We start from the raw sequence: 19,561 nt of genomic DNA on the forward strand, positions 1-19,561 counted from the left end.
TTTATGTGGTGGATTAAAAATCCATCAATGTTGATGGATTTTCATAAGTTGAAACATCCTTGCATCCATGTGATGAAGCCTACTTGATCATGGCAAATGATTTCTCTGGATATGTTCTTGGATTGGATTTGCTAGTATTTTCTTGAGTATTCTTGCATCAATGTTCATGAGGGATATTGGTCTGTAGTTCTGTATCTTATTTGTGTCTTTGTGTGGTTTGGCTACCAAGGTAATTGTAGCCTCATAAAAAGAGTTTGTTACTTATCCTTCTGCTTCTATTGTGTGGAACAATTTGAGGAGTGTTGGTATTAACTCTTCTTTGATTTTCTGGTAGAATTCTGCAGTGAAGCCATCTGGCCCTGGGCTTTTTTGGTTGGGGGATTTTGATGACTGCTTCTATTTCATTAGGGGTTATAGGTCTTTTAAAATTGTTTATATGTTCTTGATTTAATTTTTTAAAGTGATATCTATCCAAAAATTGTCCATTACCTTTAAATTTTCCAATTTTGGGGAGTACAGGTTTTCGAAGTATGGCCTGATGATTCTCTGGATTTCCGCAGTGTCTGTTGTTATGTCCCCCTTTGCATTTCTGATTTTGTTAATTTGCATGTTCTCTCTCTGCCTTTTGGTTAAGTTGGAGAAAGTTTTGTCCATCTTGTTGATTTTTTCAAAGAACCAACTCTTTGTTTCATTGATTCTTTGTAGTGTTTTCTTTGTTTCTATTTTATTGGTTTCAGCTCTCAATTTGAATATTTCCTGGGATCTACTCCTTCTGGGTGAGTTTGCTTCTTTTTGTTCTAGAGCTTTCAGGTGTTCTGTTAATTCTCTATTGTGGCTGTTCTCCAGTTTCTTCATATGGGCACTTAGTGCTATGAACTTTCCTCTAAGCACTGCTTTCCGAGTGTCCCATAGGTTTGGGTATGTTGTGCCTTCATTTTCATTAAAGTCTTTGATTGCTTTCTTTATTTCTTCCTTTACACAGAGTGTCATAGTTGAGCATTGTTCAATTTCCATGAATTTGTAGGGTTTTTTGCAATTTGTGTTGTTGCTGAATTCCACCGTAAATTCAGCTGAATTTAAGCCACCATGGTCCTATAAGATACAGGGGGGTATTCCAATTTTTTTGTATCTGTTGAGGTTTGCTTTAGTGCTGAATATGCGATCGATTTTAGAGAGAGTTGATGGCTCAGGCTTCTCATTGGCTAGCTCTCTCTCAATTATTAACACATTTCTATTAAAGTATGTATTGCAAGGCATCTCCCTGGTCGCTCTCTCTGTGTTCCCCTCCCTGAATTCTTCTATAGCATAGACCCACCTATACTTCCTGCCTGGCTACATCCTACCTGGCTATTGGTTGAAACAGCCTTATTCCTCAACCAATAAGAGAAACATATATTTACAGTATAAATAGGACATTCCCCATCACCTGTCTCAAAGGCAAAGGAGGACTTACAACACAGCTCAGTAGAAAAAACATTTTTATCATTTGTGGGAATTAGGTCAACCTCCAGTAACAATAACAAAAGGACAATAAAAGAAGAAATATTAGGGAAATTACAATGTGGATTTGGGTTTTAACTCATATCTTCTTATACTAGATTTCAATAATGAAAATTGAACACTCATCTGATATCCTTTGTTTACTGATTAGCATATTATTTCCAATTGATAAGATTTATTATCTCATTTTATAACTGATCTCAATTTTTGTAACTCCTCTATGGATGTAGAGCCTCTAATGTTATATTTCTTACCTGAATTGGTTTTCTTACTTGCTTTGATTTGTCCACCATCACCTGAGTTCCTCTCTTTTCTTGCATTTGTGAAACACTTCAAAAATGGCTGATCATTTTGTACATACAATTTTCAGTTCACTCTTCCCCCATTTTGCTGTAATATTACCCCTTGCAATTTTGATATTTAATATAGATCAAGTTCTTTTGCATTTTTCTTTTTCTTTTTGGAGGGATAGCTGGTTTTTTAACTAAAAGCATTCTCAAATTTCTCTGTGTTTGCTAATATCCTCAAATCTTTTCACATTTGAGAATGCCCACTTGTTCTCACTGAACAAGAAAATTATACTTCAACTGTGTTATGTTTGGCAGGATAGAATACCCTGGGACCACACTTATTGTTCCTCAGAACTCTCTAAGTGTAGATATACCTTGTTAGCACCATTTCAAATTACTATGCCTTTTTCCCCAGGTGAAAAATCCTTCATTAATGGTGGGGATCCACAATGCAGGAATTTGTAATATCTGGTCCCACAGTAGCCCACAGAAACAAAGGAAATTCCTTATTTCTATAGTCATTTAAAGTTAGAGGTCTCTGGTAAGAGATAAGACCTTAGTGTAAGGAGCTTCCATGTGAAGGTACTGGACAGGATGTACGGCTGTAACCCATGTTGCCTTGGGATTGAGAAAGAACTAAAAAAAGCACAGCTACTCTAATATAGCAATAACTGAAAGCTAACATTCCACAGTTTTTGCTTGTAAATAGAAAAAGAGGCAATTTTATAGAATGGGGTTTTGAAGGAGGTGGAACATGAAGACATTGGAAAACTTATTTAGTAGATTAAGGCCACCACTTTGTCCTTTTCTATTTCTTGAATGTTCACCAGTTCCATAGTCTTATTTCTCATTTCTCATCTTTCTGATATTTAGACATGGGAGGGCTCCTGGGCTCAATCTAAACAATTATTTTGTTTTCATCCAGACTATTTTATTTACAAAATCATCCCTAAATATTCTTAAACATAATTTTTATTCGATGACTCCTAAATTTCTATTTCTAACTTAGAGTTCTCCTCTCAACTTCAAATTTGTACATCCAAATACCAGGTAAGTATCTGAAATTTGACATTTCAGGTCACAGTCTGAGTTATTCCCTCCACCTCTTGGCTCTCTACATCTACTTTCTCAGTAACTACAGCTACCATTCTTTGAAATCCTAAATTCCCCAAATCTTGCCCATTATAGAGAACAAATATGTACAGAATGTCAATAAAGTGGCCCCTCAATATGGAAAGGGAAAGTTTTTAGTCACTGACCATATAAATTACATATGAGTAATTCCAAGAACAAACATGATTCAAGCAGAGCTTATAACTTCCAAAGGTTTTTGTTGTTTACCTGCCAATAGAAACATGCTTTGATGCCAGGTATGGAAATTCTGTGAAATAAAACCTGATTGCAGTATTTTAACAGATGTGGGGAAAAGGTTATTAAGCCTGGGAGTACTTTGTATAACTATGGACTCTACCTCCTACTAGGAGGCATGGTATTAAAAGCAGGATCAGTAGTAGAGAGCTGTTGCTTTACCAATTAGCCACATAAATAGTCTAGTAAACATTTGCTATTTGAAAACCTTTGTCATTTCTAAGGACAAAAAATGTTATATAAAACTAATCAAGACTGTGTTGGATCAGTACTGAAGGCAACCGTGTCCAAGCTTATTCTCATCATTGGTAAGTGTGTAATCAGATATAGAGACTTCTTACCTGGTCTCTTTATTATTACTTTTGTAAAGATATTGGTATGTATATGATGTTTGTGCTGACTGCTTGCTACTGGATCACCAATTTCAGGACTTTCCTTGGGGAAGACTATTTCTCTTACTCCCAACATTCATTTGTTATCTGTAGTTCTTTGTGTAAGTCTAAGACCCAGTGAAATTACCCTTTTGATGTCAGCATTGATATTGGTGCCCCTTTTCAGGCAGCGATGCTGATGAGATTTCATGGTTGTAGTTTATCTGACATTTCTAGGAGACAAAATCTCATAGAAATTCTCTTGTTCCTCTTGCTCCTACAATATTTCTACCCCATCTTCTACTATTATCCTTAAGACCAGGGCACAGGAGTTATATTATAGATATATCAGTTAGAGCTGTGTAAGTTCTCTGCATTTTGATCAGTTACCAGTTGTGGTTTTCCATAATGATCTCAATCTTCTGTGAAGAAATATTTGTTTAATGAGAGGTAATAACCTCACTTTATTTATTTTTCCATTTTTTTATTTTTTGATTTCATTTTACATTTCAACCACAGTTCTCCCTCCAATCGCCCTCTCTTCTTCCTACCCCCTTACTTTGCCCTATCTCACCTCCAGTGCATCTCTCCTCATGGGTAAGGGCGCCCATGAGGAGTCAACATAGTCTGGCACAATAGGTTGGGGCAGGGCCATGTCCCTCTCCTATGCATCAAGACTGATCATGGCATCCCACCCTAAGGAATAGACTCCAATAGGCTAGCTCATATACCTGGTTTGTATCATGGTCCTACTGATAAGACCCTCAGCTAGTCTAAGCTTCACGCTGTCTCCCACATATGGAAGACCTAGTTCAGTTCCCTGGAGTCGCCACAGTTGTAGGTCTAGAGTTCATGAGTTTCCACGAGCTTGGTTCAGCTGTCTCTGTGTAAGAACAACACTTAACTGTGGGTAGAAGGACAAATATTATGTGTTTACAAAATATTCTGGTTTAGTAAAGTGGAAGCTGGACATTCTCCTCCAAGGTCCAGGACTTCACTGGCCCTGGGTAGTTGGCTATGTTTACAGGCATGATTTACTTCTGTTGAGTGAACTAGGTGTCTTTCTTTCTCAGTGTTGTATCTATTTACTTGGTTATGTTAGTAGAATAACTTTGTCTGAAGATTATCAGTACTCAGACTTATTCCTTAATTATCCTGTGTCATCTTCCTGTGTCAGCAATAACATAAAGTGTAACTCTTAGAAATTCAATCATTCATACACCATGATTTATAGATACTTTGGGTAATTCCAAAATACACTAGCTGCACCAAATTTGTGGTTTCTAAACTTACTGAACTTCACAATATTTTAAAACATGAAACATCGACCTTAATTTGTAGTCAGAGCAATAGTGGTCTCCTCATTTTGATGGTGGTTCAAGCCCATAATTCCAGGATCTAAGAAGCTGAGGCAGAAGAAACTCTAGGCCACAACCAGTCTTAGTGAGATCTTGTCATAAGAAAAATGAACTGTGTTAAAGCTGAGTAGAGGCTTTTTGAGTCTTAGATCATTGTTACTCTGGTATCATTCCAGAGGGTCTTGCAAAGGCTTCATCTGAAACATCTCAAGGTTCCAGGAAAAACATAATTCTCTGCTTTTGATGAAGCTTTGTATAATGTAAGGTTAAATGCATCTAGCAGCTGAAATGCATTACTGAGGATGTCACAATCTACAGCAAAAAGGACAGTCCACAAGCTTCTGAGACAGATCCTAGTGAACAGTAGGTAAATGTGTATTCTCTGTTTCTAGGTCTCAACTTGCTACTGAATGTCCATCTGGGTAAGTCATTGACTGTATGTTTTGTTATTAACAAAGCCTCTGATCTCTGTAATTACTTGTAATCCAATATTCTTTTTTTTCTTGTCTGAACATTTTATTTATTCTTTTCCATTCATTTATTTAGTTCATAAATAAAGTCATGCACAATTATGATACATAATACAGTATGTTCACAATGGCATGGCTAAATTAAACCAATTAGCATGTTATATCACACATATTCATCATTTTTGTTTTGAGAACACTTAAAGTATACTATCTCACAACTTTTAAAATATAGCATATTGTTATCAACCATATTTATCATGCTCTCAGTAGACCTCAAGACTTCACAGAGTCCATGCCTCTTGTCCAACTGCAGTTTTATATCCTTAAACCAATCATTTCCCTATTGTTAAAAGTCCCACATTGAAGCCTAATAGCCACAATTCTTCTCTCTGTTCCCATAAGTTCATCATTTCTAGGTTACACATAAAATTGAAATTGTGTGACATTTGTCTTCCAGTGTGTCACTTATTTTTTTTGGCAAGCATATAACTTTACTACTTACTAAAGATGAAATCAAATTTGCATGCACAGGTGAGCACTCACTGAAACACCTTGGATTCATCACATATTTGAGTTTCATATATATATATATATATAAGAGAGAGAGAGAAGAGAGAGAGAGAGAGAGAGAGAGAGAGAGAGAGAGAGAGAGAGAGCAATAATGGCAATGTGTTATGCATCAATAGAAGCAACAGCTTTTCCAGGTTCTGCAGTCCTTTGAACAAAATTGTAGAGACATCCAGGACACTCCATAGAAAAAAGGGATAGAATCCCAATACTCTTCTTAACATAGGTGATTATTAAATTATATTCTAATATTTATTTTTGAGAAAAACCTTACCAGGAGACAACATATACTAGGAAATGAGATGGGTTTACTTTGTGGAGAGTGTGCTGTTTCTGTTTTGTTGTCCCTGCTATCATGTACAGCTTGCCCATCAGAGAGCTATAAATTGATAACCACCAAGCTCCACATGGCAACTGAATCTGTATTATTACAAGTTTAAGCAAACCAAACTCCCCCAGTGACTTTTCCCAAATTGAACATAACCTATTTTAAATCCATTACTGTTCCAAAGTTGGAATTATGGGTTAGTCTTTGAGAGTTTGTGACGGCGTCTTGCCTGTGAACCTGTAATGGTGGCCACACCCCCTTGGGCATGGCTTCAGGTGGATGAAAGCAGAAAGAGGGAAGTGTGAGGTGTGATCTCACTTGTGCACTCTTTCTCTTGGGTCAGCCTATCTGATAGGAAGGGCAGAGGAGCACTTCTTCGGTTTTTTTATTATTAGTTATGTAAGTGTTCCCCCAATAAACACCCATTTATCATTTATATTGGGTCTAGTGAAATCTTTACACCCATGCCTTTAAGAATTCTCACAACAATCACTTCTAACCAGATATCAGGCATCTGAGGTACAGATAAGGAAGGAAGCAGGGGCAAACTATGAACACAGGTTATCACATCAACAAAGGCTGTTATCCTTATTCTTTACCTTTCACAGGCTCTGCCTACCAGCTGATGTGTTACTTCAACAACCTGGCTCAGTATCAATCAGATATGGAAGGTATTAAACCTCATGACATTGACCCCTGCCTATGTACTCACCTAATTTATTCCTTTGCTGGGAATTGGAAAAACAATATCACCATGACCAAAAAGAAAGACTTGGATGACTACAAAGACTTTAATGATTTAAAAAAAAGGTAAGAGAAAGAGAAGATGTGTAATTTTGTGGCTGTGCTCCTTGTTGTTATAAACTATAAGCACCATCTTGTATTAATGTAATATCGTGAAGCTATGTTTCATGATCCAATATGGTTTTAATTAAATTATCTCTAGTTTGTGTGGTCTTAAGGTACTTTTTTCATTCACTTATCAGTGTTATATCTTATTTTAAAAAATGTCCATTCGTGATTTCAGCCCCTTTTCCATTCAGGTTGTTTATTCTCAGAGATTTTGGTTCATGATTTGTATTGGATATTACCCCTTTACTAGACAGTCTTCAAATATTTCCTCTTGTGCTTTAGTTTATCTCCTTATTCTGTTGGTGTTGTATCTCCTTTGTTGTGAGAAGATGTGGTGTGATGCAATCCCACTGAACATCTTTCCTTCTGTTGCCTGTGTTCTGAGGATCTTTCTAAAAAAATCAAAGTCCAGGTCTCGTTTGCTCAGATTTACCCATGTTCCTTTCAAGTAGTGTTATAGTTTCACAACCCGTGTTTGTGTTTTTAAATCTACTTTAGTTTGTGTTTTACATTTGATGTGAGGTAGTAGTACAATTTCATAATTCTACAAGCAGATAAATATGTATATACATTTATCACCTATGTCTGCTTAGTTTTTTAAAATTTAGGTATTTTATTCCTTTATTTGTTTTTTTAATCACTCAAAAACTTCACATCCAAATCCCAGGCTGAGCTATAGGAATCCAGTCAAATAGAGGGAAGAGAGAGGGATTATATGAGCAAGGGAGTTCAGGATCATGATGGGGAAACCCACAGAGACAGTTGACCGGAACTTATGGGAGCTCATGGACTCTAGACCAACAGCTGGGGAGCTTGCATGGGACTGATCTAGGCCCTTTGCATGTGGGCAAAAGTTTTGTAGATTTGTTTGTGGGAACCCTGGCAGTGGGACCAGGACCTATCCTTACTGCATGAGCTTTTTGAAGCCCATTATGGAGCTTTTAGAAGCCCATTCTGTATTCTGTATGATGGGATGCCTTGTTCAACCTTGATCACGGGGGGGGGTGTGGAGAGTGGAGGAGGATCTTGGTACTGCCTCAACTGAATGTGACAGGCTTTTTTGACTCCCCATGGGAGGCTCTATCTTTTCTAAGGAATGAATGGGGATGGGTTAGGGGAAGAGGGAAGGACAGGGAGGATACGAGGGGGGACAAACTGTGATTGGTATGTAAAATGAATAAAAGTGTATGAAATTAGGTATGGGATTTGAATTTTCTTTTTTTCTGTTGCTTTAAAGAAACAACCAGCTGAAAACACTCCTGTCCATTGGATGCTGGAACTTTGGAAATGCTCCGTAAGTCCTTGAGAGATTTTCATTCATTTACTAGTGAAGACAAACTATGTGAATATGTTAACTAAGTAAATTTTTATACTGGAACCTCCATACTAACTAAAAGGCACTGAAAAGACTAGTGTGTTTTTCATGTTTAAATTTGTGTGGATATTCTGGTACTCCATCCCCTAAGATTTAGTCATCTGTTTGCTAACAAACCTCCTTCTCAAAGTATCTCGGAATACACAGACAGAGGAACAACTGACATACTTTTGCTCTTTATTTCCAAAAGAAGGGAAACAAAGTGAGGATGTATTGACAATAAGACTTTTTTTGAGAGCACATGAACTTGGGAACTATTTAAAGACCAAACATGCTGAACTGTGTTATAAGCTTTCAAAACAATAAGAACAATTTCAAAGAAAGAATCAGTAGAAAAAAAAAAAAAACCGAAAAGTCTTCTATGAGCAGGGTTTATATCAGGATGCCCAGGGAAACCCAGAGAATTGATTTAATTTGAAGAAAGGTTATGACAAAGAGCTCAGAGGCAGATAATGATCAATAAAACATTCGTATTCTAGTATGCTCATATTCCTGAAGTCTTATTATGATTACTTTGTGTATTCCTTAGTTTCATCATCATGGTCTCTACTCCAGTGGCCCGCCAGTCTTTCATTACTTCAGTTATCAAATTCCTGCGCAAATATGGCTTTGATGGACTGAACTTATCTTGGCAATACCCTGGTTGTCATGGAAGCCCTCCTAGGGACAAGCATCTCTTTACTGTCTTCATACAGGTAAGGAAAGTAGGAATAACTTTTCTCATTCCTAGAAAATTCAAAGCTTTCTCTTTCCAAAGAACCCAGCCATGACAGTGTCAGTGAGGCTAAGAATGTGAGTAAATAGTTTATGAACCCTAAGGGACATTAGCTTGCCATCATTTCACTAAATGAAGATAGTAATTAAATAACTATCAATGATGTACAGCTATATCCATAGAGCAGTGCATCACTTAGCACTCATGAGGAAAGCTTCTATTTGAAGTAGATGCTAATTAACACAGAAACCCAAAATTGAAGGAGGTATATTTGTTTTACAAACCATTGGTGCTGGATGATTTCAGGAAATAGATTTTTCTAGGCTGCTGAACTTTCAGGGACTGAGATAGCATACTCAAGACCAGCAAAAGCTCAAACTATGCAAAATTCCAGTAGAGAAGACATGAATTGGGCATAAAATCTCATCCCTAGCCAAAGAGCTATATTTAATTCACAGGTAATAGAAGAAAGAAAATCAATTTTTTTAATGATGTGATATGGCGTGTATCAAACACATTCCAGAGCAGGCTCCATGTTCAAGAGTAGTTAGTCCATGCAAACTGGACTATATACTTTCTTTTTCGTAGACTAAAAGAGAACATGAATATGGATAAATATGAAAGTGTAGGAGGACCTGGGAGAAGTTGAGGGAATAGAATGAATATGTTTAAAATATGCTGTGTAAGAAACAGATGACCTGTGCAAGTAGGAGATCATGGACACCAGCCAAACAGCTGGGGAACCAGCATAGGACCGAACCAGGCCTCCTGAACTTGGGTGACAGTTAGGAGGCCTGGGCAGTCTATGGGGCCTCTTGCAATGGAACGATTATTTATTCCTAGTGCATGAATGGACCTGGGGAGCTTGTTCCTCCATGGAGGGATATTTTTCTCAGCATAAATACTTGGGGGAGGTCCTAGGCCCTGCCCCCAAATGATGTGACAGTCTTTGATGATCCCCCATGGAATGCCTCACTCTTCCTGGGGAGTGGGTTTGTGGGGGGCATGAGAAGATGGGAGGGAGAGGGAACTGGGGTTGATATGTAAAATCATATTGTTTCTAATTTAAATAAAAGAAAAAGAATATAAAATATGCTGTGAAGTTCCCAAAGAATAAATAAAAATTATTAAAACATAGTAACTGCAGAGTATTTTGATAAATGACATGATAAAGTAATTTAAGTCGCCAAAATAACACAGTATAATTAACTAAATGTTCATGGAAAGATTAAACAGGGCTTCTCCATGTATTATTTATTTGCTGTGGCTGTGATAAAATACCATGACCAAAGCAACTTTTAGAAGAGTTTTTTTTTTCCTTACAGATCCAGAGAGTTATTGTTCATAAAGGTGTGGAAAGCATTACAGTAGGCAGCAGACATGGTGGCTGGAACAGTATTCTGAGAGCTCACACCTTGAATCATAGCATGAATCAGGGAGTGAAAACTGGAAGTACACATAGCTTTTAATCTCAAATTCCAACTCAATGACTTTCTTATTCTAGCAAGGCATACCACCTTAACATCTCCAAACAGATCACTGACTAGGGATCTTCTCAAATGCCCAAGACTATGGGGAATATTTCTCATTCCAACCACTTTACTACATAAAATGATTTATTTCTTTGATGAAATAGTCTGGTGCTATTCAATTAGTGATAAATGGAGACTGCATAAATGTAGATGGATGAATCTGTTGGAATGCGTAAGACTCAAGCTTGTGAGACAGAGGTGACAAGAATAAAATCATATGGAAACTGGATATTAGGTTAAAAACCTTGAGATTTATCCTCAAGTCAGTGGGAGAGTTTTAGGGCGTGGCACAATATACAAATATGATGAAAATATTATTTTTGAAAGAATGGTTTGACATTCACCAAGAAAGAAAATTAGAACTACAGAAGTAAATACATTGTAGAAAGGTATTGGATTAAATGAAGCAAGAGGGGATGAGGGTCCCATCAATGGCTCTAACACCAAAGGAAGAATATTAACAAAGATAGAAAGAGAATAAAAACAATCAAGAGTGATAAATGATTTTGAAATCTAAAGTATAGAGTTGTCTCAAGTTTCTGCTATTGAGGAATAGATTTGATGTTGCTAAGTAAAATGACAAATCTACAAAGAAAAGTAGATTGTAAATAAGTACTATCTTTGAACATGAACATGGTCTATCTGTAATAGTCTAAAGGCATAGGATGAATACTAACCAGGAGATCATGAAAAATTATTTCACTAGACACATTGTACTCAAGTTATCAGCTAAGGTAGCTTACCACCAAAGAAAAAAATAAATGGTATAATAAAAGTCAAGGAAGCTATGTCAATTTTATGGTTACACTTTCCACACAGATTCATCTTTTTATATCTGTCCAAACACCAGATCATCAGCCAAGTTCTCAATATGTTAAATGTTAATAAGTCACTACAGGAAAAGCCAGCTTTCTCCTTTCCCCCATTGGTTTTTCTTTCTTATTAGTTATTTGAGAATTTCACATAATGTGTTTTGATCATATTTGCTATCCCACAACTTCTCTAAGACTTGCCCTACATTCCTACCCAAGTAACTTTATGTTCCAATTTTTAAAAATCTTATTCAGTCCAATTTGTTCTATCTACATATATTAGGTATGTAGCCTTTCATTGGAGCATGATCGATCTACTATGGTGGAGTAACGGGAACACTCCTCTGTTGCTGGTGAGAGTGCAAACTTGTACAGCCACTTTGGAAGTCAGTGTGGTGGTTTCTCAGAAATTTGGGAATCAATCTACCTCTAGATCCAGCAATACCCCTTTGTGGCATATACTTAGAGGATGCACACTCATACTGAAAGGACATTTGCTCAACTATGTTCATAGCAGCATTATTCATAACAGTCAGAACCTGGAAACAGCCTAGATGCTCCTTAACCAAAGAATGGACAAAAAAATGTGGTGCATTTACACAGTGGAATACTACTCAGTGGTAAAAATCAATGACACCTTGAAATTTGTAGCCAAATGGATGGAAATAGAAAAAAATCATGCTGAATGAGGTAACCCAGACCCAGAAGGACAAACATGGTATGTGCTCATTCATAAATGGATATTAGACATAAAGCAAAGGTTAACTAACCTACAGTCTACAACCCCAGAGAAGCTAGGTAACAAGAAGTACTTGAAGAGAGACATACATGGATCCCTTTAGAAAAGGAAAATAGACAAGATCTCCTGAGTAAATTGGGAGTGTGGGGAGAAGGAAGGGGAGTGGAGAAGGGGAGGAGGAGAGGGGAGGTAAACATGAAGGAATAAGATGGTCAAGTTGGGTGAAGGACAGAGAGGGAGAGCAAGGAAAGACATACTTGATAGAGAGAGACATTATGGGGTTAGTGAGAAACCTGGCACTAGGGAAATTCCCAGGAATTCACAGGATGACCACAGATAAAACTCTAAGCAATAGTGGAAAGGGTGCCTGAACTGGGCTTCCCCTGCAATCAGATTGATGACTACCTTAATTGTCATCATAGAACCTTCATCCAGTAACTGATAGAAGCAGATGCAGAGATCCACAGCTAAGCACTAGGCTGAACTTAATGGATTCCAGTTGAAAAGAGAGAGAGAGAGAGAGTAATGGTAATATGAGTGAAGGGGTCAAGACCATGATGGGGAAACCAACAGAAACAGCTGACCCGAGATAGTGGGAAATCACTGACTCAGGACTGACAGCTGGGAAATCTGCATAGGACCAAGTTAGGCCCTCTGAATGTGAGTGTCAGTTGTGTGGCTTGGATAGTTTATGGGGCCACTGGCAGTGGGACCAGTATCTACACCCTTAAAGAAAACTGACTGTCCTCATCCCAGAAACTATCAACTGCCAATAGATCCTTAACTAGGGGTTTGATTTTGTGTGTCGCTCTGCTCTCTATGCTGGGATTTTGTCGTCTTTGGCTTATATAGAGATTGCATGTTGTTGCAATCTCTGTGAAATAATATCCCTATCTGTCCTTCTTGTGCAGAAAACAGTATTTCCATGTGGTCATCTATCATCCAAGTTCATATAATCTTTCTGACCCTACTCTGGAAAGACCTCTGAACTGTTGGGGAGAGGTGGTGATGACCCACTTAGGGTTGAGCATTCCATAGTTTCTTCTTTGAACTTTGGTCTAGTGTGGGTCTTTGTGTTAATCCATCCACTGTAAATAGAAGCTTCTCCTATTGAGGGTTGAGAAATGTATTAATCTACAGGTGTAATGATAAGTCATTTAGACTTGATTTAATATTATGTCATCTTAGAAGAATAAGAGTAGATTCTTCCCTAGGGTCTATGACCTGTCTAGTCACAAATTCTATGGCTTGATAATGATGCTGAGTCTGAGTTTTATCATGTGGAATGGGCCCTAATCCAATTAGAAATTGTACCAGTGGGGCTGCCAGTCATGTCTTGCCAATTCTATTATAACTATAGGTCTCAAAGTTCACAGCTGGGTAATATTGATAATTATTTTTCCAATTCAGTAGTATTTATAGCACTTTCTAGCACCATAAACCTAGCCAACAGGTGATTATCAGCTTGATTTTTCCATGTTCTTGTTTCTCTATATGACTTAATTATGTAGTATGTTCAGAAATGTGGTCTTTCCAATAATTTTGGAAGGGCAACTTATTTGTTGGAACTCACTAGCCAACAAACCCCAAAGAGATAACTCATTCCCAACATTTTGATTTTAATTTGTTACCTTGTGATATCTAGTAGGGGTATTGTTGTCACCTTAAAGGGTAACACCATTTTAATTCTTTATATGTGTGCATGTGTATATTTTATAACTCTTCTACAGTAGCAATTTACTATTTTTTGAATAGTTTTAATTATCAAAAATAGTATCTGGACTCTTAGCTAAAAGGTGCCTCCAGTCATACTTATAATTTTCAGGCACTGGTTCTATTTTCCCCATTGATACAATATACAATGGAGAGTAAAACCTTACATGCTGAAATAAATGGGTTCAATATTTGAAGAAACTAAAACACTTTGCTTTTTCCATTTAAATGTCCTAGGCATTTTAACTACCTATAAGGCAAATTTTCTGAGGCATTCTTTTAATACATATGGTACTCTGATGGTATAATAAGAGTAAAACATAATATTCTAAATAATATTTGAATCGTAGAACATACCATGGAATTATCATCTGATACTAAAAGTGATCTGTCTTCTGTTTTCCCTTCTCCATTACATTGAAAGGGATATCAGTTTCATGATGTAGTTCATCTATTGAATAAATTGAAGCAGATTTCTTCACAACTAAAAGCTGGATCCAGGGTTTAAAATGCAAGTGTAGTTCCAGAGCATGATGGTGCAGGGGATGCATTGGTCGATATTTAAAGTTTTTGAATGATTACTAACTTTTTGTGTGACTTTGTGAAGATCTCTATTACCTGTGAATATTAGGCATCTGAAAAGTTTATTAACATCTTCTATCCCAATGAATTTATTGAGATGTTGACATACCAAAATAAGATAAGATATGTAAAAACACTTTAACATGTATTTTGTTTAAGGAGCTAAATTAATTCCAATGGTATCATCTTATACATCATTATTTTATAGGAAATACGTAAAGCTTTTGAGAAGGAGGTGAGTAAGAATAAAAAGCCCAGGTTGTTGGTCACTGCCGCAGTTGCTGATACCATCTCCACAATCAAATCTGGCTATGAGATTCCCCAACTGTCACGGTGAGTGGTGCACATTGTCCTGTATTACTATGTTGTGAGTAGAGTTTTCTCTTCTTTGTTATGTCTCACTGCCCAAAGTCTTTTCTCAGAACTTTTGGAAAGGGTGTTTTTTTCTGGCATAGGATGGAAGATAGCCATAAGAAATTATTTTAAGAACTTTCTTTTTACCCAGGTCCTTGGACTACATTCAAGTCATGACCTATGACCTCCATGGATCTTGGGAAGGCTACACTGGAGAAAACAGTCCCCTTTACAAATCTCCAACTGAAACTGGCACTAAGGCCTTCCACAACATAGTAAGATACTACACAAATAAGGGAAGAGACAAATCATATGGAGATTTACGTACAAAAATCAACACAATTAAATCAAATGTCATCTTCTTAAGTCACCAATCATTTCTCCTTGACATAAATTCATATTCATCAAAATATTTTAGAAGAAGCTACCTAATCCTTTTTAAGTTAACATGGAGAAGTTGAACTGATAGAATAAGTCAACATAACTAATCATAGATGGTCAGTGGCTTGGGCCCTATAGCCAACTTTTGCCCCTGCAGAAAGACATCATGGACAATTGGAAGAACAAAGGGGCAGCACCTGAGAAGCTCATTGTTGGATTCCCAGCATATGGACACACCTTCATCCTGAGTGACTCCTCTAAAACTGGAATTGGTGCCCCTAGCAACCGTGGTGGCCATCCAGGGCCCTACACAAAGAAAACTGGACTCTGGGCCTACTCTGAGGTCAGTAGGTAGCTTTTAGTGCTCTATAAATTTCATGTACCTCAGCTGAAAAATATGCCGACTTATTCATATTATCTCTTATTTACACCAAGCAAAATATTTCAAGGACTTAAAGTTTTATACCATGGTAAATAAGTAACAAAAATGATAAACAGTTGGTAACACACTGTCCTTTCACTCTACACACCACATTCTTAAGTACATTTTAATAAATAAATAAATAAATAAATAAATATGTAAACAATAAAAAGTCTCAGATTACTGTGGATTCCAAACTAAAACTAAACAAAAATAAAATATGGACCATCTGTGAATATTTAAAAAGTATCTTAAGATGGAGATATATCTCAGTTGTTTGTCTCTTGCCTAGGACATATATAGCCCTAGCTTCAGTCTCCAGTATCACAGAAATAAAAATGGGCTCATACTACACAGTGATATATATTCATATAATTGGCTGGTGTAGTGCCTCACACCCATTTTCTCTCTATTTAATAGACATAGGCAGAAGTATCACCATCTTGAAGTGAGTCTAAGCTACATAGATTGAGATCTTTCAAAAAAAAACAAACAAAAAGAGTGGGGTTGTAGGTCAATGGTAACTACTTACTATTGGCAATGCTTTGGGTATGATATTGTACACAAAATAAAACACATCTGAATCTTCTTAACTACAAGTGTAAGCAATTACAGAATTGGGAAAAACCTTGTGGAGACAATAAAAGGAAGTAAATCAACTATGTGTATACATTTTTTTCTTACATGGAATTAATATTTACCTTTAATTCTGAACTTTTTAAAGATTTGTACATTCCTGAAAAATGGAGCCACTCAGGTCTGGAATGCTGCTCAACAAGTGCCCTATGCCTACTATGGTAATGAATGGGTTGGCTATGACAATATCAAGAGCTTTCTTATCAAGGTAAGGCCAGTCCCTTGGATGTGCTGAGCTCTGACTCTAAGTCTCAGGATACCAAGTGACTTCTGCTGTTCCTTTTCCTTAACCAGGCTCAGTGGCTTAAGAAAAACAGGTTTGGAGGTGCTATGATCTGGGCTATTGATATGGATGACTTCACTGGCTCTTTCTGTGGTCAGGGCACATTTCCCCTGACCTCCACCTTAAAGAAAGCCCTCAAATTGCACAGTGCAAGTAAGTGACAGTTAAAGCATGATGGGGGTGTGTAAGTGTTCCTTCACCTACTCAAATTAAGCCTTGACATGCCTATGCTCTTTCCCAATGGTATTCTTACCATTTTCTCCAAATGATAATCACCATACCATCAATTTTATACTCTACAAGAATTCAGGACTATTGGTGCTTTTGTTTGTTTCTACTTCAGCTAGGCAGTCTGGGAAGATTTAATAGGAAGACCTAGCCAGTATTTTCATAAATCTAACCTATCATTCATAGGAATTACTATGCCTATATTGACTCTAGAAATTTTTACTTAAAGTGAATTTTATATTAATTTGTTTATATTAATTATATCCACATCCCACAGAAAGGTTTTATATACACTGGGTGGTCAGAGGGTATTTCTTATATGACTTTTGTGGAAAATGTCTTAGTCATGGTTACTATTGCTGTGATGAAACACCATGACGAAAAACAGCTTAAGGAGGAAAGTGTTTATTTTGCTTAGATTTCCATATCATTGTTAATTATGGGAGCTAGGGTAGGGACTCAAGAATGGCAGGAACCTGGAGTTAGGAACTGATGCAGAGGCCATGGAGGAATGTTTGTCATTGGCTTGCTCCCATGGCTTGCTCTGTATACATTCTTATAGAATGCAAGACCACCAGCCCAGGGATGGCACCACCTATCAGGAGCTGGGCCATCCTCCATAAATCACTAGTTAAGAAAATGCCCTATAGGCTTGCCTACAGCCCCATCTTATAGAAATATTTTCTTTTTCTAAATAATTTTTATTTAAATTAAAAACAATATTATTTTACATACCAATCCCAGTCCCCTTTCCCTTCTATCCTCTCATGTACCCCCATCCCACCCCCTATCCACTCCTCAGGGAGGGTGAGGCCTCCCATCAGGGATCATCAAAGTCTGACACATCATTTGGGATAGGACCTAGGCCCTCCCCTGTGTATCTAGGTTGACAGAGTATCCCTCCATAGGGAATGGACCCCTATAGCCCATTTGTGTACTAGGGATAAATACTGGTTCCACTGCCAGAGGCCCCATAGAGTGCCCAGGCCTTCCAACTGACACCCCACATTCAGGGAGCCTGGTTCAGTCCTATGGGAGCATTTTCTTAAATGAGGTTCCCTCCTCTAAGATGCCTTTAGATTGTGTCAGGTTGACATAAAACTATCCAGCAAAGGGATCTGACTTTTGACATTGTGAGCTAGGGAGGCTTGTAATTTCTGATCTCACCTGAGGGACCTTTTACTTGATTATACCCATAGTCCAGCTCTCCCCACCCCACTTCACCCTTGTCTAAGAACAGCCAGCCTTCTCACAGGAGCTCATGGATTTGTATATTTTTATTTGCTATTATCCTATGTTTTAGGTTGCAAAGTCACTTCTATTCCATCCAGTTGGAGAAGGAACAGCAGCTCTGGGGCCTTGGAGCCTGTGTTTCTACTTAGTGGCAAATAACAGAAATACCATATGGTACTTGCTGAATGGAATCATAGTTCAGAACTGCCAGACAGAATCTCTCATCAAGACCAGCCAACACTGCTGATCTAGAAATGAAAACTATTTTTTACCCTTTCCCAGAGCTCTGAACTGTTACAATAAATCTTTCTGCCAAAAGCCACCCGAGTTCTACCACCACATGGGCAGTCTCCGCCAGCCGTCTGAATTCTGCTCGCCACATGGATGAACAAAATAATACACAGACTTATATTAGGTACAAATGCTGCTTGGCCAATGACTAGGATTCTCATCTGTTAGCTCAGTCTTAATTATCATAATTCTATATATTTTATAATACTTATCTTATTGGACACCTTTCATTGGTGTCCCTCCTTGCCGGTGGATCACATTGTGCCACTGGAGGAAGAGAGGAGGGGAAAAAGGACACTTCCTGTTTCTCCTTGCTTAAATATGAATCTCCTTGCTATGTCACTTCCTGCCTGGATCACCACTTCTCTACTACATTTCCCAGAATCCTCTTTGACTCCTAGTCCTGTCTAACTTGCTGTCTCATTGGCCAAACAGTATTTTATTCAATAATCAATAAGATGAACATACACAGTACATTCCTCATCACTGAACAATCTTTTTCTCCTTGTTAGGACCATCTTAATTCTTCCCAGTGTACTAAAATAAAGTCAGCAATCAGAACATGAGTGCCTTTTGTTACTTGATAACTCAACAGAAACTCATATTTATTTCTTTTAAAATAATATTTTTCTATTTCTTTGATAATTACATAGGTCTATACAATTCATTTTGATCTTACCCATACCACATTACTTGTCCCTCACTCTCCTTGGGTCTGACCAATCTTTCTCACTCCTGACTTCATGTCTTCTTTCCTTATTATTGATATTACTTTAGTGCCCCTGACTACAATTAGTTCTGATCCTATGCAATAGGTATTGTACTATGCGCTGGAAGATGAGCAACCCCCAGCTGTTGTGTCCCTGAAGAAAGTGACTCATCAGTCAGCAGCCATAAACTACTGATAGCTTCTCCACCAGAAGTGGGGCCTTCGACACCTTCTTCCATCCACGTGAAAGTTTGACTAGCTTGATCTTCTGCAGGTCTGGTACAGGCAACCATAGCTGCTGTAAAAAGATATGTATCATATCATATCAAAAAGTCAGCATTTCACAGCTATCATTCCAATCCTCCAGATCTAACATTCTACCTACCTACTCTTCCGTGAAGTTTTCAGAGTCTTGGATGGAGGTGGAGACAGATATCCCATCTATAGCTAAGC

At 37.6% G+C, this 19,561-nt stretch overlaps 1 protein-coding gene across 1 annotated transcript; it reads left to right on the forward strand.

Annotated features, from left to right (window-relative positions):
* Positions 1-3,390: 3,390 nt before the first annotated feature.
* Positions 3,391-18,267, forward strand: LOC113832123 (chitinase-like protein 3). Its single transcript, XM_027395423.2, has 11 exons — positions 3,391-3,466; positions 5,280-5,309; positions 6,861-7,062; positions 8,342-8,398; positions 9,009-9,174; positions 14,781-14,905; positions 15,078-15,201; positions 15,465-15,650; positions 16,453-16,572; positions 16,659-16,800; positions 18,179-18,267. The coding sequence occupies exons 1-11, from the start codon at positions 3,391-3,393 to the stop codon at positions 18,265-18,267; spliced, it is 1,317 nt and encodes a 438-aa protein (XP_027251224.2).
* Positions 18,268-19,561: the final 1,294 nt, after the last annotated feature.

Source organism: Cricetulus griseus (assembly GCF_003668045.3).
Source record: "Cricetulus griseus strain 17A/GY chromosome 1 unlocalized genomic scaffold, alternate assembly CriGri-PICRH-1.0 chr1_0, whole genome shotgun sequence".
Lineage (NCBI taxonomy): Eukaryota > Metazoa > Chordata > Mammalia > Rodentia > Cricetidae > Cricetulus > Cricetulus griseus.